General features: G+C 38.5%; 1 protein-coding gene across 2 annotated transcripts in view; it reads right to left on the reverse strand.

The window, feature by feature from the left end:
• Positions 1-26,524, reverse strand: part of ARHGAP28 (Rho GTPase activating protein 28) — a 90,461-nt gene that overhangs the window by 10,824 nt on the left and 53,113 nt on the right. For both annotated transcript variants that reach the window (XM_020793485.3, XM_078391542.1), the window contains exons 2-12: positions 24,226-24,428; positions 22,929-23,146; positions 19,984-20,071; positions 19,416-19,567; positions 15,701-15,866; positions 15,503-15,594; positions 14,204-14,281; positions 11,578-11,740; positions 5,406-5,488; positions 4,346-4,543; positions 3,297-3,440 (exon numbers count right to left, since the gene is read on the reverse strand). In XM_020793485.3, the coding sequence (XP_020649144.3) occupies positions 3,297-3,440; positions 4,346-4,543; positions 5,406-5,488; positions 11,578-11,740; positions 14,204-14,281; positions 15,503-15,594; positions 15,701-15,866; positions 19,416-19,567; positions 19,984-20,071; positions 22,929-23,146; positions 24,226-24,428 (1,585 nt within the window). The remainder of the gene's footprint in view (positions 1-3,296; positions 3,441-4,345; positions 4,544-5,405; positions 5,489-11,577; positions 11,741-14,203; positions 14,282-15,502; positions 15,595-15,700; positions 15,867-19,415; positions 19,568-19,983; positions 20,072-22,928; positions 23,147-24,225; positions 24,429-26,524) is intronic.

Raw genomic sequence — 26,524 nt, forward strand, 5'->3', positions numbered from 1 at the left:
TTCCACGAGGGAAAAGAACACCTCAGGGCAATCTCCCTTGTGGTATACAGGGAATTTCTTCAGGTCAGTTTTAGACAATTGGCCCCCCTCAGAATCTCTATTGTTATTATTGTTCTGATTCATCAGTTCCAATTTTCTCAACTCAAACGCCATTTTCTCTCTCTCCAATTCCAATTCAAATTGTCTTTGCCTTTCCCTTTCCTCCCTTCTTTCTCTCTCTAATCTTTCCTCCATTTCCCTCACCCTCAGTTCATGCTGTTGGGCTAGGAGTATTTTTCTGAGTTCTGGGTTCTGTTCTCCCGTGCTCTCATCCTGCACTGAGCCAAATTCCTCCTCAGAACCTTGGTCTACCTGGGGTCCCCTCACTTCACCCATTTCTGCCATTTGGCTTCGAGTCAAGGGCATAATCCCCCCCCCAGAACAGGCTGCTTTCAAAAGTCAAGCCTCAAAATAAAGCGACCACTTTTTTTCTCTCTTTTGTTTCTTTTGCCTCAGAAACAGCCTTCTATAGATTGCTGCTGTTCTTTCAGCACTAACTTGCAACTGTTGCCAGCCAGAGTCTACCCCCCTCTGCTAGGCCTCTCAGCAGACAAGCTAGATCACTGCTACTTCACTCAGCTTTGCCTCAGCTTTTTCCCGCCAAAACAGGTTGCCTCAGAGCTCCCTAATCTAGTCCCACCAATCTGAGGTCACACGTTCTTCCACTAGCGTACCTCCCCGTGAGGTAAGCCTAGAAGATTACCTACGCGCTCTCAGATTGTCCCTGACTAGACCCCCCTTGCTCTGGGCACACTTGCCAAGGCTTTGCTGGACCACTGGACAACTGGACCAGTCGTATCCCACACGCTGGACACCAATCAATGTGACAACCCCAGACCTACTGGGATATGCCACAGTTTCACTAAGCTGCCACCAACCATTCCCTGTAAGGAGTCACACAGACCAGGAATGGATTTTTAAACAAACAAAGGAATAAGGTTTATTTAAATAACACACAGGGAAAATAAAATGATCAAGTGAATAAGATACAGTAACGTGGCTTAGTCTCAATCATACATACACCAGTTTGGTTCACACAGAACACCTTTAAATAAAGCACAGACCCTGAACCTATCAGTTCTGGCTAACCATACAGACACCTGAACCTATCAGGTTGGTACTGACTGACACACAGTAGTACCCTGTCTGACACACAGACTCTCACACCAGCTTCTTCTTCCCAGCTTCTCCTTCAGCTCTCCTCCAGCTTCTCCCTATATATACAGTACAGCCCCTCCTCCTGATGTCCCGCCTTCCACTCCCCATAGGATGGAACTTTCCCTCCAAACCCATGACAGACAGGTAACATCAGTGCTGTATGTAACACTCCACTCCCAAGCCAACTACACCAGAGCACAGAGTGCTGTCCTCTGAAGATGCCGGCCACAGAGACTGGTGAAACGTTAGGAAGAACAACCTTCAGAACACGGCCAAAGAGCCCGAAAAACCCACAACAACCAAATAGTGTTTCCTTCAAAAGGAAACAACATAAATCTACATGTGAAATGAAACCTTGCATGGCATATCTTAAGACACAGATCAGTAAGCTGCCATCTAGCCAAAAATTATGTGTGCTTTTGACCCACCTAGGTGTTGGTGCATTTTTCTCCAAATGTATTTTCTCAGAAGTAAATCTTACTAGTGATAATACAATGCATTTCCTACTGAATTTACTTTTATTTGATACATAATAATATTTTCAATGTTTACAACTGAAGTGCTGTATTAACTCGAGCTGTTTCATAGACTGTATACCTTCTCCCATCCACCTGGCAGCCGCTGTTTTTCTCATGGAGATTATCATTAGTAGTTTAACCCCACTGAAGTGGAATTCTCACATTTTACTGTTGTTAACCTGGAAAAAGTCTCCTGTTTGAAAAGGTGGGCACAAATTCAAGATAGCTGACTACACTGAGAACCATAGATGTTATCTATGTTTTTCCCCCTGTATAATAGCAGAATAATTCAATTAGCAATGCTTGCTTCTAGCTTCTAACACAATTAGTACTACCAAGAGAAAAGAACAATGGAAGGTTTAGCAGTGTTATCTCCCCTCAATCTGTGGACTTGTGTAATTCAGAACATCTGAAAGCCAATTTTATGCTGACCTGACTGAAATCGAACTGACTTAAACAAACACTATTCCCTGCCAGTTTCATGTTCTGACTATCATTGTAGTTTTCAAATCTTGAAATATATTTCTTGTTTTCCAGTATGAAAACTTCACAGATAAATACTTAAATCTGAATAGCCTATTTGTGGTACTAATTGCCTCTTTAACAGTACAGCCCTATATATGCTTGCTCAACATTAATTCTTACTGTGTTCAATAAGAAATACCCCCAAGCAAGTGAGTGCGGATATCACTAAAATGAGCAGAACAATATCATCACAAACTGCAACTGACCATATGTTGCAGAAAATGTAGCCTGTTCTATTTCTGTTTTGTTTAATCTTGATACTTTGGGGACGAGGGTTGCTGCAGAAAGAAACTGGACATGAAAATATATGGGACTGGAGGAAACTGGAAAGAAGGGTCTGATTCTAGAGAGAATGCTAATAAATAAGCAGTGTGTTCCTTTTATACCACTCAACAGCACTTAAAGCACTCTCTGGTCAGTTTACAATTTTAATTATGCAGGCTACGTCCTGCTCCACTACCCAGTGACCTGGGTACTCTATTTACTAACCTCAGAAAGATGGAAAGCTGAGTCAACCTTGAGCCAGCTATGTGAATCCACTCGGATTGAACGTGAGCAGTTTTTGACTGCAGTTTAACCACTGTGCCATGAGGCTCCTAAATAACCCAGCAGCAGGCATGAGTGACAAGTATTTGTGTCTCGTGAATGGAAGCAAAAGGGTGGCAGATTACCATTACCACTATAGGTGGACGTCAATGTTACAATTATTACAGGAGGCTTTGCTGGTTGTATTGCCATCTGCAGACTGCCGTCTAACAATGGTATAGAATCAGACCTCCTCAGTGGTGACCCCCACCTTATCAAATGCTATTTATCCTGGTATTTGGAAAGGTCAACTTTAGCATGCTTTAGGTATCTGTCAAAGACCTGCCTCTTTATACCTTCTCTGGCAGAACGGGCTGTTATTTTTGTTGACAATCAGTTGTTCTCGTACCTTTTGGGCGTTTCCTGATTTTTAGGTATTTTAGCCGATGTAGATACGTAATGGTATCGATACCCAATCTTGTGTCCCACCCTCCAATCAGTGGTCTATACAACTAATGACTAACTAAATACCTCTGGCCTTTCTGGCCTTTCTCGCTCCATAGTTTTCCTCCTCAAGAGTCTTCGCACTCCCTTGTCAAACATTAGTTGCTTTTTTGAATTGTTCATTGCTGCCTCGTTCATCTTTCTCACCTGGGAAATCAGAAACGTTGGGACCTAAATGGATAGAAGAAAGCAAAACTAGGAATATATGAAAAATGACTTTCCAAAACTCATCCCCACAACATGCTCCTTGAAGGTAATTCTACCACAGAAATTCCAAAGATGTGACCTTGGAAACGATTCCCTGAAAAGGAACATTGAGAGTCTCAGAGGCTATCCCATCCATTTCACCATTCCTTCCTGAAAGTGAAACCATATATTTAGCACACAGAGATGTTTGAGTTGATTCTATATGGCAGTCTATTGCTGCAGAACACGAGGAGCATTAAATATTCGCAAACAGAAAGCTGCTCAGAGAACACCTTTATGCAAATACATGGATAGCCCATTTCAAAGATTCTAGGCTTGATATTTAAACAGGGGCTTTTAAACAGGCAATTAGAACTGCAGGTTCAAGTTAAACACAGACTTCTACACCTTTCAAACTAAATTAATTTTTTCCGATTAAATACAAATCTAGTTTAAACATCAGTAACTGCTTGTCTGTACTGATAAAGATAACATAGTCTCTTGCATGAATTTTATCCCTGCTTTCAGCAAGCCTAAGGTAGGCACAGGTCTGCAGAGGTCCTGGGCCTTTAACAGCTGAACAAGGTGTAGAAACATGCACCATTGTTGTATTCCTACTTCAGAAATGACACAGTATATCTGTGTAACGTCCCCCTGAATCCTACATTAAGGAATGCAGTCTGAAACAATGTTTCCTCTAAACTGTGTGTGCACCCCCATGCAGTCGCCCACGGTGTTGATACCCATTTGGTTCTGATTTCAGATGAAATCCTGCCCCCTGTGCACACATGGGACAAGGCTCCCAACACAGTGGGGCCAAAAATTAGAGGGACCCTTGGTCAGAAAGAGATGGCAAAATCTCTTTAATTGTATCTAAAACATTTACTTACTGTCCACAGGATATCCTGGTATTTAATCAGAAGTCTCACGACATGTGCTGTGGTGGCAGCTGCTAGCATCTCTTCTTGGTTTGCACGTTTGCCTTTGTAGATGAAGAGGTTCGGGGCAACAATCATAGAAACATTCCATAAAGTCATTTTGTTTTTCCTTTCATTAGCAACCACCTTCTTTAGGAACTGTAGAAGTGCCTGGCAGAAAGAATGCCACTCAGACCAAACTTGCTGGATCACAAAAATGCTTTAGTATTAGCTCTGACCCACACTACTGTAGATTCCATTTATATTAGTCACAGTAAATTTTGGTGGAATAGCAAGTTGCACTTCCCATGAGATACAATACACTAACATTAAAACATGCCTGAAATCAGATGACATGCAAAATAATTCAGGAATATTAAGTCAGATCAAGTCAAACTGCCAGTCAAGTTACATTTTACAAATTATTCTATCTGAACATGGCCTGTATCATTAAAAAACATTATTATGTTTTAAAAAATGATTTAAAAGTGCAAAATCCAGATTGAACACAAAACCTACAATACACAATAAAAACAATTCCCTAAGCACATTACAGCAGAGCCAAGGATTATGTAGCCATATATGACATCGTTAATGTTATCATATCTACAGAGGTAACAAGGGTCAGTGGTCCCACGTGTGCTGGGCTGTTGCATGGTGGCCTAGTTTGATTCATATTGTGTAATAAAATGTTGCCAGATAACATGAAAATAATTCTGATGTTAATTAAACCTCACTAGTCGCATAAGCTTTCTGGATGTGACTTATCTGGTCTTTTTTACATAAATAACTCCTTTGAGGAAAGCATTTTTCACATAAGAAAAAAGAAATAAATTGGTTGCCTTTTTTGCCTTTGTTTACTTTCTGATATATCTAAGGCAACTTGTGATTAAAATGAAGCAGTATGAAAAACACACACCAAAAACACACACCTCTAATAGAGATGAGCTGCCCCCATCTGGTCCACCAGCTGTCCCAACCACTTGAGAATCGACCCACAGATATTGTCTGCCTTACCAAACAGCATGCCTACCTTGGCTGCATCCCTGCTGGCATCCGGAAGCAACAGGATCAGCAAATGCAACGCCTGCAACTGCAGTTTGACGCTGGCGATTTCTAAGGGCAAAATGATGGGGAGAACCTGTTAAAGAACTGAAACAGGTAAAACTAAAAATCCACCTGACTCAACATCCTCTCTATTAGGGGCCAGCGGCAGGCTTCCAGGCAACGGGTGTGTGTGTGTGTGTGTGTGTGTGTGTGTGTGTGTGTGTGTGTGTGTGTGTGTGTGTGTGTGTGTGTGTGTGTGTGTGTGTGTGTGTGTGTGTGTGTGTGTGTGTGTGTACGTACTTGGGGGGGCATGCGTGCATGCAGGGGCGGTGCACATGTGTGTGCATAGGGCAAGCGGGAGGTGTAAGGGTTTCTCATAAAACAAAAAGGGGATGTGATGTTGACAAATTTGGGAATTGCTTATTTAAAATGAACATTTGGTCTATATTTTTTACTTCTTTTTTTCTCTTTATTAGATAATCGGTTTCACATATAATCCAATGACTCAAATCACTTGTGTTATTCAGTGACAACTCTTTGTTATACATTGCAATATTGGTTTCATTAAAGTAGCATACTTATTTTGACACAACTAATCATTCTGTCAAAACTCATTCATTCATTTAGAGAATTATGTTGATTTATGTTGATTTTGTTGGTACTTAATCAAGTGTCCCATTGACTTACTTCTATGTGAGCAGGCATAGGTTTGGTTCATTTTCACCTTCCTCATTCTATCTATCCAGCCCAGGTACCAAACACAAAATTTTGCAAAAGATAATAATAGGGAAGACTTCTGCTCTGACTTTCAAGGGAACAAGGCTCTTAGAAAGAAGCTTTGTTTTTAGGGGCACATTCCCTGAATAGTTTCTTCTCTGGGTCATAAGGCAGGCATTTTAATTGTCGACTGCCAATCAGTTTTTCTTTGATGTCTCAGAACACTTGCCTTCCTTCAGAGAAGTCCTCTGTATATTTCTTTTCTGACTCAAGTTGAATAAAAAATAATTTATTTTCAAGTGATTGTTCATTAACATCAGATAGTGCTCATATGGTGGAGGCTCTTTCTGAAATTTTGGTATGAGGCATCTGTATGAGCTGTCCTTGTTAACAGTGTACATATTTATTTATTTATTTTATTTAAAATATTTTTACCCTGCCTCTCTCCAAGGCATTGTACAGATACCATTTATCTTTGGACCATAGATGCATTGTTCTTTTGGACTTGCTGCACTATAAAACTCATCTCTGCAATGACTCTGCTGTGTACCATGGGCAGATTTAAATTAATCATTTGCTTGCAGAGCCAATGTTTAAAAGTATTCAAAGAACTGAAAATGTTTGTCCCCAAATAACACGCTCTATCTAACATTTTCTAAAAGCATCATTTTGATAAAACCACACGTAGTTCCAAACATTTTTTTCTGACCTTTCCTAAGTTCCTAAGAAACTTACAGAGTGGAATGCTGTGCTCACATTTCCCCTGTTCTTTCCCAGGAAGAAAGACTATAAACAGGAGTACCTCCAAGGAGAACCAAAAATGAATAAATGATTAACTGCCTGTGTTAAACAAGGTCACAACCTAATTGGTAAATTATTTTTGAGAATGGAGAAGAGCTACAGAAGCTTTCTGCTGCAAGACAGTTTTTATCTCTTGTGGATAAATCCATTTCATCATAAATGTTGATAATCCTATTGAATCAGGCATGAAGAATTTCTGTCCCTCTGGATATTGAGCTTGTTCTCATGAGAAACAGCCAGCATGGCTAATGGAAAAATGGGGAGTTGTGGTCTGGCAACAACTGAAGTTCTTTGGGTACTTCATTCCTGACATATAAGGCACATCTATTGTAGATGGTTGAAAAATTCTAAGGATAACACTGCTTCCTTGGGGTTTGCTATTGTCTTTAAAGAAATAATAGTCTGATTCTCAATGATACAGGAATGGGTAAAGCATAGCCCTCCAGATGCTGTCAAGCTATAACTCCTAACATTCCTCACCATTGACTCTTCTGGTAAGGAAGGTGGAGTATCTGAACCCTAGAGTCAAGAATTCTCCAAAAGTCTAATTCTTTTGGAGTAAAAAAACATTCCTCAAAGTTTGTCATTTTTTTTACTGAAACTCATCTATTCTTCTCCTGCAAACTGGAAATGTTAATCTTCAGTGCTTCTTCCAATACCACATGGGAAAAACATATGATTTCCTTTGGTTAGATTTTTCTTTAGGTACTCAGTGAAGTTTAAATGCTTGCCTGAATGTGCTCCAGTTTTCTATACATTGGCAGACATCTGTAGACTAGTTGGGGATTGCAAAGCTCCATAATTTGCTTTCTGACCACAACCTGACCTCAAGTTTTTGGCGGGGCTCTCTTTGCCCACAGTACTCCGTTACCCATGTTTGTACTTCAGATGTTTGTTTATTCTTTCATGTGGACACCATGTAATAAATGAGTTAGGAATTCACTGATAGCAATGTCAGACCAAAGAGAAGTGAACCTAATTGTCTGTTTCCAAATTTGTCCATTGTTTATTGCCAAGCAGTCATACTAAGACAGCTTCTGCTGGAGATCCTCTCAGTTTGCTTGTGACTCTGCCCTTTCCATACATAGTAACTGGAAATACAGTGGTGTTGATGATATTGCCCTTAGTCTCCAATGATATGTCCTTATACTCAATGTCTTGTCTAGTTCCTTCAAACCTTGTCCTCCCAAATCTCAGTCTTCTAATTTTATCTCTGCAGTCTCCATTGGGATTGATGACTGAACTGAGGTATAGAAAACCTTCAACAATTTCAATTTTTTCATTATCAGCATTAAAGTTATCTAGTTGTTTTGTAGCCATGACTTTTGTCTTCTTAATGTTCAGCTACAGTCTTACTTCTGCATTTCTTTTATCTTCATTAGTAGTCATTTCAAGTCGTTGCTGCTCTCTGCCAATAATATGGTATCATCTGCATATCTCAAATTATTGATATTTCTTCCACAAATTTACACTCTACCTTCATTTAAATCTAGTCCAGTTTCCTGTATCATATGTTTTGTGCACAAATTGAACAGATAGGGTGATAAAATGCATCTGTGTCTCATATTTCCTTATGGGAAACCATTATCCTTCATAGTCCGTCCTAATACTTGTTTTTTATCCAGAGCATAGGCTATGCATCAGGACAAACAAGTGACGAGGCACACCCATTTCGTTGCTGCAGTTTATAAAGCATAGACAATTCTGAAATTCTTTGCTATGGTATTCCAATAGCCAACATACATTTCTGATACAATCTCTACAACCTCTTCCTTGCAGAATGCAGTTTGAATATCAGGCATCTCTTGCTCCGTATAAGGTAAAGGTCTTTGCCCCAACACTTTAAGCATCACTTTGCTTGCATGGGAAATTAATGCAATGGTTCTATGGTTACAGTCCATTTGTTAAGTGAGATGTATGTTGAACATTTCCAGTCTGTGGACCATGTTTTCATTTTCCGTATTTGTTGGCATATTCTTGTTAAGATTTTGACAGGTTCAGTCTCTGCAGACTGAAATAATTATATCAGTATCTTATCTACTCCTGGTAATATATTTCTTCCCAATGCTTTCAGAACAGCTTCCACTGCACTTTCTGTCACTGCAGGTTCTTAATCATAAGATTCTTCTTCAAAGGAATCTGTCATCCTTGCATCTTTTGTGTGTAGTGCTTCAGTATATTGCTTCTACCTTCTCTTAATTTTATCCTGGTCAAATAGTAAGCTCCCTGTCAACCAGTCAGAATCCTTAATATAGATTTAAATTTCCCTTTGATTTCTTGGATCTTAAGGAAGAGATATTTTTATTTTTCTCTTTTGTTCTCTTCTATTTCTTTGCAGTGATTATTGTAATAGTTCTCTGTGTCTCTGCATGATAGTTTCCCAACAACTACATTCAGGATTCTGATTCTGTTTTTGACACCTTTTACTTTTGTTTCTCTTCTTCCTTAACGATTTTGTTTCTTTCATCTTCCATTTAAACTTTTCTTTTCTTTTGATTAACAGAACTGGCTTTTTGCATTCTGCCCTCACATTATCTCTGGTTTTAACCCACAATTCTTTTGGTTTACAGTTCATTGAGTTTAGTAATGCCAATCTGTTCTTTATATGAGCTTTAAATTAATCAGAAATGTTATTTAAATTATACTTAGGCACTATGACTCTTTTAGTGTTCTTTTTCAGCTCTCTCTCTAATTTTTAACTCTTTGTGGTTAGTATCACAATCTGTTCCTGGTCTCATTTTGGCAGAGAGAATACAGCTTCCAGTTTCCAGGTTACTTTAATTTATACTTATCATGTTCCATGATCCAAGCAATGAGTAATGATAACAAGTTACTTTAAAAGGAGGAAAATGTGTGTGATGGAGGGGGGAGAGTGAACAAATAATGACAGTATCCTGTTTAATATTTACAGATACAGAACTCCGGCTGCAGAAACTGCCATGGTGATCTGATGATGCTTGGATTGTGCCCGATTATGCACAACTACCACCTCACTAGATCAATGCAGCAGCTTCTGCTTTTGGAGTACCATGTGCATGTAAATATTGAAAAAGATACTTGTCAATGCTCCAAGCTTTGTTCTGTAAGAATGTGTGTCTAAATTAGAACAATCACTACAGCAACTTCTTAAGCAGTCCTGTAAGGAAGCAGTAATTAACAGAAACACAGGCTGTTTCATAATGCAGTGATCAGCAGCACATTACCAAAATGAGCCAATAAAACAATTAGCTGTTTTCCTGACTCAAAGTGAAGATTTAATCTTCCAGTGCTTCACCAGGGTTGGCTGGCATCACAATTCTTGGCAGTGTATCTAATCCTGTGATTCAAACTATCCTGACTCAACAAATTATCTCAGTGAAATCACTGGTTATGTTTTCCTTTGGCAGGAAAACTGCATCCTGTATGGATAAAAATATAAAAAGTAGCTCAGGGATAGACATTACAATAACAAACAACATTAAACTGCCATTTTTCTTTTACAAAACACACTGATTTCATGAAGAGAAGCAAATGAATATTTTTATTTTGGAGTAGCTCCCTTATCCTTCTGTATCAACAAAATACTGATCAGCAATATACTGCCATAGAAGATAAACTATTATTGAAAGGACTTGAGTAGAAAAGCCTAAGTAGAGAAATCCACCAAAGCTGCATTTCTATAGGCTACTGTTGTGTGTCCTACAGATTGTGTACACACAACTAGCTGGTTCTGTTTGTTTGCACAGTCCAGCAATCCCCATTTTCCTATTGTCCTGCCAAATATATAAATCAAGACCAGAATTTCAGCTCTCAGACCTTTTGATTTTTTTCCTACAAAACAACTGTCTATGCCCCACAGGAAACAATGTTTGACATCAGGAGGAATTTGAAAACCAGTTAAAAAGGTGAAAATGAGCTAACTAGAGACTCCTTTAGGCATGGTGAGGCATCACGTGTATAAGTATCCCTCTCACTGAAATCTGTGAGTCATGGTTTATTTTCAAAAGTAGATTTTCTAACTGAATAAATGCCCTCTCAGATTTTCCTCCCATAAAAAGTCAAACAAAAATCTTCAGGTGGAATGTTAACCTTAACACTGGAAAATTATAAGCAAAAACTTTCAGTTTGTCTTCTCAGTTATACAAAGGGAGAAGGGGCATATGAATTCAGAAAGAAGCTAGGATCATTTCCATTATACCAACCTACACTTTAGCATGACATCTTAAAATGTGGTGTGTGAAGTTGCCATGTTTGAGATAAAAGAATCATGCAAATGTAGTCTATGTAGTCTATGTACATGTTCATATACCTCCCTAACTTCACAAAATATACTGTATGCATAGTAGTAATAGTGCACATGTCTCCTCCCCTGTTGTTCGCAGAAGACAACTAAGCTTGGTGAACTCATGAAGATTGGCTTTCAGAAAACATGTTGAAAGCATTTCCCAGAACATTCGCTCTCAGGAAAGCCTTCAAAAAGAATGCTCTACATAGTGACCCATTAGCAGATATGGTCTAAACTGGATCTAGAAGATAATACATATGTAAAATTGCTGGAGAAAACATTTATGAAAAAAGTATTCCTTTAAATTTTTGGATCATGTCATGACACTGGATTATGAAGAAGATACTAAACAGAATACTTATTCCTTTCTACTTACTTTCCACTAATGTAATGAAAGCAGGCAAATATTCCATAGTGAAGAGTGGAGTTGGAAGTTCTCGTATAAACATCTTCAGAAGCCCTGCTGCATCGTTGTTGCGTACTTGATCCCAGTCAAAAGTATCTTCATCAAATTTCGCTTCAATTTCTTGGCGAAGACTCTACATGACAAAACAAACATGGCTAATTAAAAAAATTAAGATATGCTCAGTTTTCTTCCCATCTACTTATAATTATGGAGATTTTGCTAATATGTAAAGGTAAAGGTAAAGGTTCCCCTTGACAATTTTTGTCCAGTCGTGTCCGACTCTAGGGGGCGGCGCCCATCCCGCTCTTCAAGCCATAGAGCCAGCGTTTTGTCCGAAGACAATCTCTCCGTGGTCACATGGCCAGTGTGATTTAGACACGGAACGCTGTTTACCTTCCCACCGAGGTGGTCCCTATTTATCTACTCGCATTTGCATGCTTTCGAACCGCTAGGTTGGTGGGAGCTGGGCCAAGCGACGGGTGCTCATTCCGTTGCGTGGATTCGATCTTACGACTGCCGGATCTTCTGACCCTCCAGCACAGGCTTCTGCGGTTTAGCCCACAGCGCCACCACGTCCCTTTTAATATGTAATAAGCATGAAATACTTTGAATCCTATCCTTCTACGCAAGTCATTCCACAATCCATTCTGCCTGGGTTCAATACGGACACGTTAAATCATTCTAAATGTGGGTTTGTTTATATGTTAAACTGTCCTCAGATACCATCCCCCTTCATTTTGAAAGAACTGACAAGAATGAGCAGTCGGATGGCCAGCCAGCACATATGAAGAAAACGCAGTGTTGCACTTCCACAAACTTGAAGCTTCTACGCACAAATTCATATTGTGACAGTGCATAAAGGAAAGGATTCAAGCAAATTTAAAAAAAAATAATCATATCACTTCAAATGATGGATTTACGATCTACCCTGTACAGCCTCCCTTTATTTAGCCATACATGTCTCATGTTAAATCAACCATGTGACTTTTCCTTTTGTAGAAACTATCAGAAATCAGGAGACAGAATCTCAAATTACTTTTCAACCTTTGCCACATCCAAGAAACAGTCTTTAATTAAATCCATATGGATCTGTCTTAATTTGCTGGAACGCTTTCAAATCCTTACTTATGTCAACATAATAACTAATGGCTTTAAGTAGTGAAGTATGGATTGGCTTAGAAAAAAAAATCTCATTGCCTCTTACAGGCTGACAGACTTAAATGATCTCATAACTGAATATTAAAGACATTGCATCTTTCATGTGAATTTTTGGCTTCCCTTCCAATATGCAACAATTGGACATAATAACACACATCACAAAGTACTGCTTGGATATGGAAAAACAATTACACCAAAACAGAGAAATGTATTACAATATATGGAAACTAATGCAAAAAGCATTATTTTGTGCTGTTCAAAATTCAAAACAGAGAAGGCGTTCTTTAGTGATTAAACTGAATAGCTAAAAGATCATCCAGTCTCCTATCCTGATCATAAGAGCGTCTACACAAAACGTTTAAACTTCAGTGTGAAAAATACTTCTATTAAATAATAGTATTTGTTAGCAGAAGCAACTCTTTTATCATAGAATTGTACAATTGTAGACCTGCCATAGAATTGTAGAGTTAAACAGTACATCAAGTATTGTCTAGTCAAACCTGCTTAAAGTCTTGTCTAGCCGAATGAAGACCTAAAAGTTTCATTAAGATTGAGACCAAACGAGCATTAGCAGAGGTGCATCCACATTTGAGTGTGCCTGTGGCAAGCTGTTTCATTGTTACTTTTTAAGAATGCCATCATTTCCTCTCTCTTTCCCTCGTCTCACTGTTGACTCACTTGTATGAAGCAGAGAAAGCTGTCTGGCCACACAGACTATGGAGCAAACAATGGCTGACTGCGGTCATATGGGCTTTCAGCTATATATCCAAGACTGGAATAGTGGTAACAAGCTCAGCCAATCAAATGTTACTTGGGGGTGGGGAGGTCAGTGATGGTCCTGGAGCTCTGAAGGGGCAGGCTAGGAAACCTAAAATGGCTGATGGTTTTCAATTCAGAGAGCACAGCATTGCACAATGGCATGCTACTGCCATTTCCCCCAGAGTCATGGAGGTGGGACTCCAAGTTGTGAGGTGCTGGATTTTTATCCCATGGTCTGATAACAATGGTATAACTGAACAAAATTCAAATGAGACCTCCAACAAAACATTGGGGGATGCTCTTATTTATGGTACTCCATTCCATTCCTTCTCCGTTTTCTGTCTACCCTTCCCATAGTAAGTTAACATTTCTGGCTCACATTGCCCACTTGGTCCTCCTTGGGCCCGAAAAACCCATAACAACCATTTCCTCCCTTCCCTCCCTTTTTTGCTCTAAAGACCTTTTTTTGCCTCCTCCTGAGCCAGCTGATACTTCCCCCCCCCCTTCTTATATTGGTGCCTGCAGGGTAGACACGCTAGCACATGGAAAATTGGAGTAATGAATGAAATAAGGGTGACATACTGTATGAGTAAATGCTCATATATCGGTTTTCCATAGATTTCTTTGTGTCTGCAAAAGCATCACTAGTTTGTAAAGTCTCTATGGGAAGGCTGCATACCTTAACTCTTGAAGCAGATCCAGGCACTCGAAGAATTCCTTCCGTTTCCAGTCCTGTTTCCTCAAGCTTCAACAACAGCTTGAGGAATAAATAAAAGAGTACATTTGTGCATTTTGATATGGCAGAAATCAAGCATCAACAATTTGTTCAACAAATGTACAAACCTAAAATGGTAATGTCACAATCCAGTAAATAATTTATCCTTATTTAGGCATTTTGCCCAAATGAGATATCAACTAGAGCAGTGGTCCTCAACCTTGGGCCTCCAGATGTTCTTGGACTTCAACTCTCAGAAATCCTGGCCAGCAGAGGTGGTGATGAAGGCTTCTGGGAGTTGTAGTCCAAGAACAATCTGTAGTCCCAAGGTTGGGGACCAGTGAACTAGAGCATGGAAAAGTTAATTTTGTGGACTATAGTTCCCGAAACCTTCAAGCCAGCCTGGCCAGAAAGTGGCATAATAAGTAATGTACTCTACTTATTGGTCAAAGTTATTTTCAAAGGGCATGTTGCGACATTTTAAAAAGCATTTGGACATTTTAAAAAAATAATAATATGCAGGGTTTTTTAAACTGTTATGCTAAAACCCCATGGAGATTAAAGAGTACATAAACAGTAGATTGGGTTAGGTAAGGGTGAAAATAAAGTAACAGCTTGTAGCAGATCAGTGGTGAAACTTATTTTCTACTGTCTATTAGATAATATGCTTTAAGGCCAGCCTTCTCCATCCTGGCAGTTTCTAGATGTGCTGTACTATAAATCTCACCATTTCCAGTCAGCAGGGAGATTTCATCGTGCTAGAAAGAATCAAACAGATCATCTGGGTTTCCTATAGGGAAAAATCTTCTGCTATCTGAGTTTATGCATTTTGTTGCTAAATTTTACACAAAAATAGGATTTGAAGGTCAGTATAGATGTTTCTATAAGTGAACTATCGACAGGTTGGTAACAGAATTTTGTTGATAATTCTAAGCAAACTACCCAGTAGCTATCACAGTTACTTCACAGCCGTACAATTTTATCACCATTTTTAATAAGAAAAAGAAAAAGAGAATAATTCAGATTATATAACTTTCAACTAGTCAGCAAATCCAAATTTAGCACTGAGTTCTAAAGATGCCAATTATCATCCTACTTAAAGTTATATCACTCTGCTCTATCATATAGATAGAAACTTGACAGCTCCATTCAAATTGAAAATTGAAAGATATATAAAGACTTCTATGCAATGTGTTTTCTGTGCATTTATATGAGCAGTGAGGAGATGGTGTTTAGTAACTATGCTGTTTTTGTTCTACTCACTTTCTGAAAGATAAGGGGAACTTTTATTCCAGGAACTTTCTTTTGATCATTTTCCAGCAGCACCGTTAGCGGAACTCCAAAAAGGCCATTTTCTTCAGGGAAAAGGGGGGAAAATAACAGTAAGAACCCCCAAAGAGTAACATTCCCAAATACTGAAAATTATCAGAGTCCCTTGTTACATCTTCATAATGCAGTTACCTCGTCCTTTCATCCTTTCTGTTCGGTTCCTCTTCAGCTCTATTCCTAAAGCATCGTAGAAGGCTGTTAGTTCAATCAGAGAGAGATAGCGAATTTTCTTCATGTCATCAAGAGACAAATCTCCAACTTCAGTCAGTCCCATTCGGCTTTTCCTAATTATAAAGTTCTATAATATATTTTAAAGAATTTTTAATTAAAAACATTGAAAAGTCCATGTTTGTGTCTTTGCAAATCCTTATATTTAATTTTTTTTAATCAAACAAACGCAGAAAAGAGCTAGAACTGCCCCAGCTTATCCCTCTCAACATATGTCACGTTTGCTTTCTTTGTTTCGTTTTTCAGATCTATAAGACTAAAGAACCAGGCAAAACTACCCTCTATCTCCCCATCTTGGCTGGTACAGTTGGCTGAGCTTGGGAAATGGCTGAGGATCTCCTGCTTCACTAACTCCACAGTTCCAGTTGGACTTGCACTTTTACTTCTCACTAAATACACAGAGCAGTGGACTACATATTCTCTGTGTTGGGCCACAAATAGAAAGATCCGAATGGAGTAGATCAAATGGCTGCCTTGCCCACCATTCTGTGGCACGTAGAAAGGACATGAGAGAACCAGCATCCTTTAGGACATTATGAGAAATATGAGGAAGAAATATCACACAGCCTTTTCGTGGAGATTAAAGGGTAGACAAATGCGGCTTCTGCATAAACCTCATAGATGAGAGCAGATAATATTTTCCAGTGCAGAACTTACTGCATAACATTTCAGAAAAGAACCTTAGCAGAGGATACCACATTTTAAAATTATACTTTAAATTAGTTTTAATCTGTTTTAAACTAGTGACATTTTTAGCATTGTTCAGTTTTAATAGCATTTTAATATTAATATATTAATTTAGTATGATAGTATACACATGCATTTCATATCTGTTATATTCTGCCTTGAGTCCGTCCATTGGGGAAAAAGGTAGGATATAAATAAATAATTACATTTATGCAAGATTCCATTGCCTTCCTTGACCTCAGCATGGATATTGTTTTGGTGATATAATAACAACTCCAGTCAATTTTGACTTATAACAACCCTTTTTTCAGGGTTTTCTAGACAGACAGTACTGTATTCAAAAGTGATTCACCATTCCCTTCTTCTGGGGGCATTCTGGGACTATGCAGCTTGCCCAAAGCCATACAGGCTGGTTCTTCTGGGATGCATAGTGGGGAATTGAACTGCCAACCTCTCACTGCACAACCTAATTTACTGAGTTATCCAGACAGATTTTGTTGATTCATAAAAAGACATTCATAAAGATGCAAATGCCTACAGATAACACAAGTACAGTGGTGCCTTGCTTGATGACGTTAATTCGTTCCAGCGAAATCGCTGTAGAGCGAAAACGTAGTTAAACGAAATTTTAAAAACCCATTTTGACAATCAGGAAACACATTAAAAACTGGTTAATGCGTTCCAATGGGCGAAATGCCTAATCATCCAGTGAAGATCCTCCATACAGTGGCCATTTTCGGGTGCCTGTCTTGTGAAAAATGCCTCCTAAAAAACAGCGGGGAGCCATTTTTAGCAGCCGGTGGTCATTTTGAAAACCCGACGATCAGCTGTTTTGATTGTCGTAATGCGAAGAATCGGTTCCCGAAGCTGGGAACCGATCACCGCAAAGCGAAAAAACCCCATTGAAACATCGTAAAACATCATCGTGAAGTGGATTCGTCGTCATACGGGGTAATGGTTAAGCAGGGCACGACTGTATAAGAATAGTCAGTGTCAGTCTTCACATATTTACCTGTACCTTCAAAATAATTCAGTATGTAGTATAAGTATTAGTTTATGTGCTCCCATACTTAATTCAATTATTGTACAATAAATTACCAAAATCTTAAAGGGCACAACCCCCCTAAGAACTAAACTAATATATTATTTTCATAAATGAAACTGTTCTGAAAGTGGTGGTTACCATGGAGTAATACTGTAGTTTGGTAGAATGATGCATTATGGTATTTATCTTATAGATAATTTTATCTTACACATAATTTTTTTGGCAATACCATTTTAAAATTGGTGCCAAAATGTACTTAAAGCTGGGAAAAACAGATTTTTCTCTTGCTTTTTGTAATTTGACACAGAGCCATCCTTCTGTTAGAGGCAATACTTCCTTTATTCCAAAAAATACTGTGGGTGATTGCAACACAAGGTGGATTACAAACTCGGTAACACAAGATTTTTTCATACTGTTGGGGGCAAACATGAACCATCAGTAATACAAGTTTTTAAGGCCAGGATTATATCACAAATACTTTATGGTTCTCAACTATTTGTTTACACTAATTTACGACTGGAGATTGTTCAGACCAAATTTGCGAGAGCCATTCTTGGAGTTCCACCTTGTACCTCCAATGTGGCTCTTCACTTAGAGGTTGGGTTAATATCCATTAAAGCAAGGGCTAAAGTACTTATGCTGAAATACTGGCTTAAACTGATTTTTTCCTTAGAAGGATTGGCCCCACTCATCCTACTAGATTCCTTTCAGTCGGAGTGGAAGAAGCATATAATTGAAGAGATATCGAAAATTGGCTTTTCTCCCAGTATACCTATAACAATGGGTCTTACGGATGCCATTACTGCGGTATAGGACATTGAACTACAGGATCATGTTGGCCAGTTAGGGAAATACAACTTTCTTAAGAAATCTTCTTTTATCACTTCCTCGTATTTAGCCAGCACAATGTCATCTAAAGCCATTAGGGCTTTCACACTAGCTAGGCTCAATGTCTTTCCTTCTAAGCTTCTGGAGTGAAGATTTCGAGGTTTGCCGGCATTAGATTGTCTCTGCCCTTGTAACAATGATAAGGTTGAATCAGTTGGTCATGTTCTCCTTTTCTGTTCTTGCTATCGGGATCTCCGTATGGAGCTTTTATCACCCATTATTTGTAAATCTCCTGGGAGATCAGAGGAGGATTATGTGCAGTGGCTACTCTCAGACAGCACCCCTTATATCACAAGACAAGTGGCCAAATTCTGTGCTGCAGCAATGGTTGTTCGTAAACAGATGTTTGGGTAGGTGATTTTAGATGGATAATATGTTTTTAATATAACGCGTTTTACCAATATTAAGGATATATGATGTTATTAATTGGAAAGAAGGGGTTGTTTTATCATGTTTTAATGGAATTTTATTATCCTGCCCGAAACAATAATTGTATGTATCTATTTTATATTGATTTGGTTTTACTGGTCTTTGACCGTAATAAAGTATACTACTACTACACTGGTTACTCCTGCTCATCTAATACCCAGTTCAGATCTTTTGGGCAGAATCCTGTTGCTCTGCTATGCACAGCATTTTTTTTACTTCCACAGTTCTGTGTGATCTTCAGTTTGCTGTTAGGCAAGCAGAAACCAGTTCACTAGAAATAGCAGGTCTTCTGTTTGTGCAAGGAGACACTAGAAAATACACATGCACTAGTGCAATGGATTGTTGCAAAAATTACTTTAGCTACATAATTCTCTAGCCTCATAGACAGCGGCCATGCCATTTGGAAGATTCTCGATGTTGTAATCCAATAAGCAGCTTTTCTGAGTTTTGTTTTCTCACCCATCCCAAATATAAATAGCAATACATTTCAAATTAGCCAATGTGCTAAAAATCATACATTAGTTGCAGGATAAAATAATCAGTGTATAGATATGAAGACCTTAAACTTACAGGCAAAGCAGATTCATCCTTTTTAAACCTTTGGTTTTTTTGCCATTCTCTGTGCTTTGGAATTGTGACTATTGATTCTGAGAATGAAACTGCAAATGATAGCTCTTCTTTCACCAGTGGGCTGTCCTTATCACATTCTAGATGATTAGGAGCTGAAATCAAGGAAGAGTTTATGTGAGTCCAATATTCTTTATTCCTTGCAAAATAATAGTAATAATGAAGACAGAATATCAAGCCACTGAGAAAGCAGAAAACGGCAGCCACTATTTTGCATTTACCCACAGCAAAAGCCACCAGCAGATGGAGGCCATTTTGGGATTCACATTGGATGAATAATATATGATTTATTCCATTTCAGTTATTCATGCATTTCTTGATCCAAACACTGACTATATGACAGTAAAAAATGGCAGTACACTTGGTATGGCTTTGAATGCCTTGTCCTTGATGAATGTAAAGCCAGATGTGCTCTGAGCCCAATACTGGTAAGACACCATCAATAACGATAAGGGATATCACTGTGCATGTTCATCTTCTTTAAGAACCTTCGCCCTACAATAGTACTTACAGCTAACCATTTTCCAACCTGGCTTCTGCACAGGAAGCTGGATACCATTGGTTGTAACAGGTGACACTGGAATGGCCTCAAATGTAGGCTGGGGGAAGAGGTCAACAATAGAACATAAGAACAACTTGCCTCTCTGATGCAAAATGCCAATATTAAGTTATTGTTAAGCTTTGTCTTGTCCCCAACCCCTTCCCCTCCAGCATGGTTTACTGTGATAAGGCTTATCAACATTTTCTTTTTTGACAGCATTGTGATTTTAATGAAAATAGGTGCAAAACAAAATTTAAAAGCAAATATAGTATAACAAATTCATATTCAGTATGCTGTGTTTTGACTATTACATCAGCCACAGCTGTCAATGGGGTCACAGAAAAAAACATCTTATGAAGCACAAAAATGGTCAAAGATGTGATACAGGAAAACCATAAGAGTAAGCATCATTTAAAACTTTTTATTATGAAGTCAGCTTTCTCCAAAGCATATATCTGTATGCCATAACATGATGATGGTGTTGGATGTTTTTGTCAGGTAAGGTGGATTACAGCTTCCTTAATTTGCTTTCCAGAGAATGCTGACTAACATCATACTGAACCAGATATAACAGTTCTGTCTTTCTTCAGTCCTCAGTTACTTGAGACAGCAGTGAAAATCACTAAAAGAATACATCATGGTAACTGGGGATAAAATTATCTATCACTGCACAAGATGAAAAGAAAAACACATTGCGATCTACACAATTTTAAAAATGTTTTATATCACTGATGCTAAACATGTCTTCAGTGTAGACTACTGTGCAATTTACACAAGAACTTCCAAAGGAAGGGAAAAATGAACTGGATGAAAAAATCTTATTATTTTATAGATTACTACTATTTTAAATTGTAAAAATCAATGTTAGACTAAAACATTTCCAGCTGTCAATGTCTAGGTCAAAAGCAGCTCCTGACATTTCATTCCTCTAGGTCAGTGGTTCCCAACCTTGGGTAATCCAGGTATTCTTGGACTGCAACTCCCAGAAATCTTGGCCAGCACAGCTGGTGGTGAAGACTTCTGGGGACTGAAGTCCAAGAACACCTGGGTTACCCAAGGTTAGGGACCACTGCTCTAGGTGATTATTCTTTTTAAACATTTGACTAAAAGCAGTAAGTGAACAAGCACTGCAACATGTACAGTTATATTGTTGCAGTGTATATGTTAGTAAAATGTACAAAACATTTCATCTGAGAAGACTAGCCAATAATGAAATAATATTTTGGCAGATTATTGTACCAAGTACTGAATCTCTCCCTTCATTGATAACATGAACAACGGAGCAAATGCACTGTGCATCTCATTAAAATTACAAAAAGAAAAGTGTTCAAAAATAGATACAAAAAAGACTAACCCCAACAAAGACTAAACATTTCCCACTAGTAAGGAAATCTTTGAATTCAGACTTAGTTAAATTTCAAATAGATCCACTGAAATCAAAATGTCCTATTCATTTCAATATATCAATTATAATTAACTCTGGATTCAACCCTGTAAGTGCTTCTCATTTCTTAAAAGTGCACAAAATCAGAATCATTAAAACAGTCAGAACTGGGCTTAGTGTCACTGGATGAAAAAGTACCATCCACAATAAACATACAGTATTTTACTGTACCTGAAGATAGAAGGAGTAGTCATATTGCTACTGTGGAAGAAAGATTCAGGTCCCTTTGCAAAACATCTTGGACCAGCTCTGTCCATACCATAGACGCTGGCAGACCAAAACCTGTCCTTCAAACCAGTGGTATAGTGGAGGCAGGGCTTGTAAGGTTGAAGTCCAAGCCTTTTGACTAGGGGAGATTATGACATCTACCTCCCACCCCAGGGGTCCTTCTTCCCTCTAAGGTAAGTGCACTCCGAACAGTAGTTGAGAAAGAAAAGGATTTTCTAGGAACGGTATAGTGTTACAAGCTATCCCTGTAGTGTTTGCAGGTTGTTTGATCATGAGGAGACAGTCAATAGCTATTTGACTTAGAGAATGCCTCTGCCTCATTTGTGAGTATGGACCGATCCAGCTTCCAGCATTTGAGGGTGGGAGTTGGCTGCCTATGGGGAATATCACAACAAGCTCTCACTAAGGATACTTTAAAAAAAATCCTTGGAGTACAAAAACTGTAAATCTCCATTCTGGGAGATTTACTTGACACAGATCTAAATGTGGCTCATCTAGAAGAAAGGCTTTGAAGCTAGGCCTAGTTCCACCTGAGTTTCCTCTTCTTACCTCACTGCTAGCCGGGAGTTTTCTTTCTGAACAGCAAATTAGGTGGAGGTAGGTCTGGCTAGGCCTCAAAGCTTTTCTACTTAAGTCTTTCTTCCAGGTGAGCCATATAAATTCGGCTGGCACCCTCGCTGGGTGTTTTTAAAAGCCAGTTAAAAACTTGGTTATTCAAGCAGGCCTTCCCTCCAGTCAATTAAGTATTTCTCTTTTTCTTTTTCTTTGCTATTCCATCTTGGTAATCCTCTCTTTAAATTAATTGTTTTAAATTGAAACTGTAGTTGTAATTTTTATGATTTTATATATTTTTATACTGTTTTGTTTTATTTTGTAAGCCGCCCCGAGTAGACATGGTCTAGAGGGGCGGGGTAAAAATCAAATAAATAAATAAATAAATATATATATAGGTGTTTCTAATGTGTCCTGTCTGTCAAATAGAATCCAGAATGGAAAATTATGAGATTTGTAATTTTAAAAAATCTAAAAATCCCATCTACTCTCCATTTCCAAAATTAACAATACACTGCTGATTACAACTTTCTGGAACTGATACTGCAAAAAGAAACAGGATAGCTAAAACACACTGACTCCTTGAAGCCTATCTGTTAAAGACAGCCTTAGAATAAGACATGGTCATTGGTATGGGTCATAATAAGAAATACATGTTCAAGATATTCAAAGTATTAAATGTTCTACTTACAGAAGTATCATTGATACCAAAGATATCTCTCACATCTCTGACAGTGTGCTTATTCTTTTTTCTCAACGTTTGGGTGTAAGTGTTATATCTCTTCTGTACTGCAGCAGCTTGAGTTCGGGTTAGGGTAGACAGTAAGGCTTCTCCATCTTCTTCTTCTGATCCAGATATTAGGGTAGACAGACCTACATCTTGCAACCATTCAGCTTCCAGTTCCCCTTCTGTGGAAGAGCAGAAGTGTAATCATATGAGTAGAAGAAATAGAACATAAGAGTAAACTATGAAGTCCTTAATTCACCTTCAGAAAATATAGTTCCCAGTTTGTATAAGGGAACTGGCATGCTGGACCTCCAACAAAGTGTTACAGTTTGTCTCCTGGTCAGGGTTCCAGTCAGCTAGTTCTGTTCTATTCCAGGATACTCCTTTCACTCTGATTCTTCACTTCTGCTTAGTATTTGACAACATATGCAGTATATTTTGACCATATCTGACCCTTTTCTCCTAAAGATTTTTTTGATACCATATTACAGAAAAACTACTGGAGAGACTTTTTTTAAATCTCCATGCTGTCCAGGGCATAAAATTAATAAAGGAGAGCAAATAAACAAATGAAAGCCATTAAAAATACAAATGGAATACAAATATCCCAGCCAATTCCAAGGCTACTACTCTGGAAATGCTTGTCTAGGAAGACAAAGAGGGGGAAAATGCTGTATTCCTCTGGAAAGAAACTCTCCCCCAGATCAGAAGCAATGCCTACTCATCATTTCTATCAACATAATCTCAGGATTGCTGTATGGACAATTTGGCCCTGAAGGCTAATAAAACTGCATGCATCTTCTGAAACCATTTACAAGATCACCAAGAAGACTAACAATTCATTCTTGTGACTGCAAGATGACACTTAACCTCCAGGTCTCCTCTACAGCATTTTCACATAGCCTCTTCCTCTTGTACAATAAGATCCCTCACTGAAATCCATTTAGGAATTGGGAACAATCTAGCCAAGGTTCTTCACTTTAAAAGTGCAGTTGTAAGTGTGGTTACTAAAAAATAAATCATACTGAACTCTGGATCCTGCTACTGACTAAACAGATTTAGTCAGTTTGCCAGTCTCACTTATTTTAATGGGGAAATTAAACATTTGCATAGTTCTAACAGCTTTATTCCACCTGAAACAAATGTGTGGATCTAAAAACACTTCAGCAAACACCGATACAAACAGATCTGAAGAGCATTGGAAATATCTACAGTAAAACATGTGCAAGGATACATCTGATTCTGAAGTGCTTATGCTCACCATCGGGAAGCTTAACTTCTAAAACAGCTTGTTCATCTTGCCTGTCTTCAGTGCTCTCATTGATATTTTGTACCTCATACCAAAAATCTTCCATGGAAGTGCTATCAACCGAAGCTTGGGAATTTGAACGACTGTATGCAGGAGGACGCAAAGATTCATTGGAGAGCATTCTGCTAATTCTTTGGCATCGAGGAAGGGATTTCCTGGAAGAAAATAAAGATTAAGCAAAGCGTAAGGAAATGAACAAAACTTTTGATCATGTTGGTCAACTTTTGAGTATTTGCTCACTGCCTGTATGGGGTAAAAACTAATTCTCTAATTTTGTGTCTTGTGTATTTATTGAGCACAGAACAAGGTGAAGCTCAGATAGTAAAGTCTCACAACAGTCATCCTTTATCCGACCATCAACAAGCAAGCTTTGCTATCCACCACAAGGCAGCCTTATTGGCTACTGACGTTTTGTCTACACATAGCACTCAGCCAATGTTGGGAATGTTCCCTGATGTTGGGAAAGTGTGAGGAGAAGGAGATGACAGAGGACGAGATAGTTGGACAGTGTCATAGAAGCTACCAACATGAATTTGACTGAACTCCGGGAGGCAGTGGAAGACAGGAGGGCCTCGCGTGCTCTGGTCCATGGGGTCATGGTGAGTTGGACACGACTTAACAACTAAACAGCAACAAAAGCATTTAGTCAAATGTTTAATTTCTGTCCACAGCTATTTCTTTTTTTCTTTAAAAGGAAAACATCCCAGACAGTGTGCAAAATTTAAACCACAGACTAATAAAATGAACAGAAAAGAGAAATAAGAATAAAATGATAGAACCAAACATAGAACCTAAACTAAGCTGGATATTGAAGAAATTAAGGCCGCGTTGCAAGATGGGCATGTTATCATTGCATGACAATAAAATGTCTGCCTTTCAACCAATGCTGGTCATACACTTTGCCTAAAAAGGCCCGACTCAAGTGTAAGTAGAAGAATCAAAAGGGGAAAAAGTAAGAAAATAAGAAATCCAGTCGTTCACTTGACTAGCATGTATAAAATAATAGTATAAAAGAGCTTGCCCTTACATCTTTGGAATTTACAAATCTACAATATACTAAGTTCCATTGCCAAATGTATTTTGCCAACTTTCAAATAACAGTTTTGGAATTCAGGCTTATTAATGGAGATAATAATCTTCTGAAAGAGAAGAGAAAGAAACTTTATCCTGTTACTCTATTTTCGTCATTTCATTCCATGCAGCAATATCTTTTTGGCAGAAAATTACAGAATCCCTTGCTTCTTCACAAAGTTTTTGGTTTGTGACATGCCCTGGAATGCTTATTGTTCTAAGAAAGATAAAGGCGCAACCAAGATAATATAAGAGACATCTAAATGATAAAAGCTAGATGAAGTGAATTCCATCTGGGTTGCTTACCAGGAATGTAAGAACAAAACAAACAAACAAACAAACCAGTGTTTAGTTCTTAATGGCTGTTTGTAGCAGACTTTATTGGTGTTCCTGTAGAAACAGGGACTAACTCACCCAACATTCTCTCTCCTAAAGGTAGTAAATTCCTGTGCTCTTATTTGCAGGGATGCAATCTGCTGCAGCAAAGAGCATGTTTCCTAGAAGAGAAGGCTTTGATAGAAATTTAGGAAACTGTTTTTATAACTATTTTATTGTGCTACCCAGATAGGATGGTTATATGTCCTCCTTTAGGGAGGATAGTTCTCCATTTTAAGAGCTGTCATCCTTTTTGGTCATGTGGAGGATATGTATTTCTGGTGAGCTGTAAGTGACCAGTCTACCCTGCCTCCTTTGAGTTTCCCCAGTCCAGCAGGGAAACTAGATGCATTGATTTGTAAATGATCAGCCCTCTCTTATTTCTTTTTAGTAAAGTATTTGGGTTAGGATCTTTTTGTAAGAACAAGACTCAAACCACACATGATGATTGTGATGATATTTGCGTCTACGTATTGGTTTAAACTAGCATATGGAAGTTTACAAAAAGCTGGATATTATAGCAGCTATTCAAACTCGGTTCCTTTGTAAGCAGTTCTGCATATTATCTCAGTTTCAGATGGAAAGGTCAGCTGAAGGCTAAAGAGAAGGTGGTAGATAAAATAAGTTTGCTTGGTTTAGATTGTTAGTCGTTGTCAAGGAATGCAAACATTTCCTCCCTCCTTCTCAGAGGGAAGAACACTGACCACTGATCCTTGCCCTCTCCAAGCCTCACACCCTCAACCTTTACCTTCCTTCATTCAGACCGAAGTGACAGCACACAGCACCATATTAGGGAAAAACATTG

The sequence above is a fragment of the Pogona vitticeps genome, chromosome 4, assembly GCF_051106095.1.
Source record: "Pogona vitticeps strain Pit_001003342236 chromosome 4, PviZW2.1, whole genome shotgun sequence".
Lineage (NCBI taxonomy): Eukaryota > Metazoa > Chordata > Lepidosauria > Squamata > Agamidae > Pogona > Pogona vitticeps.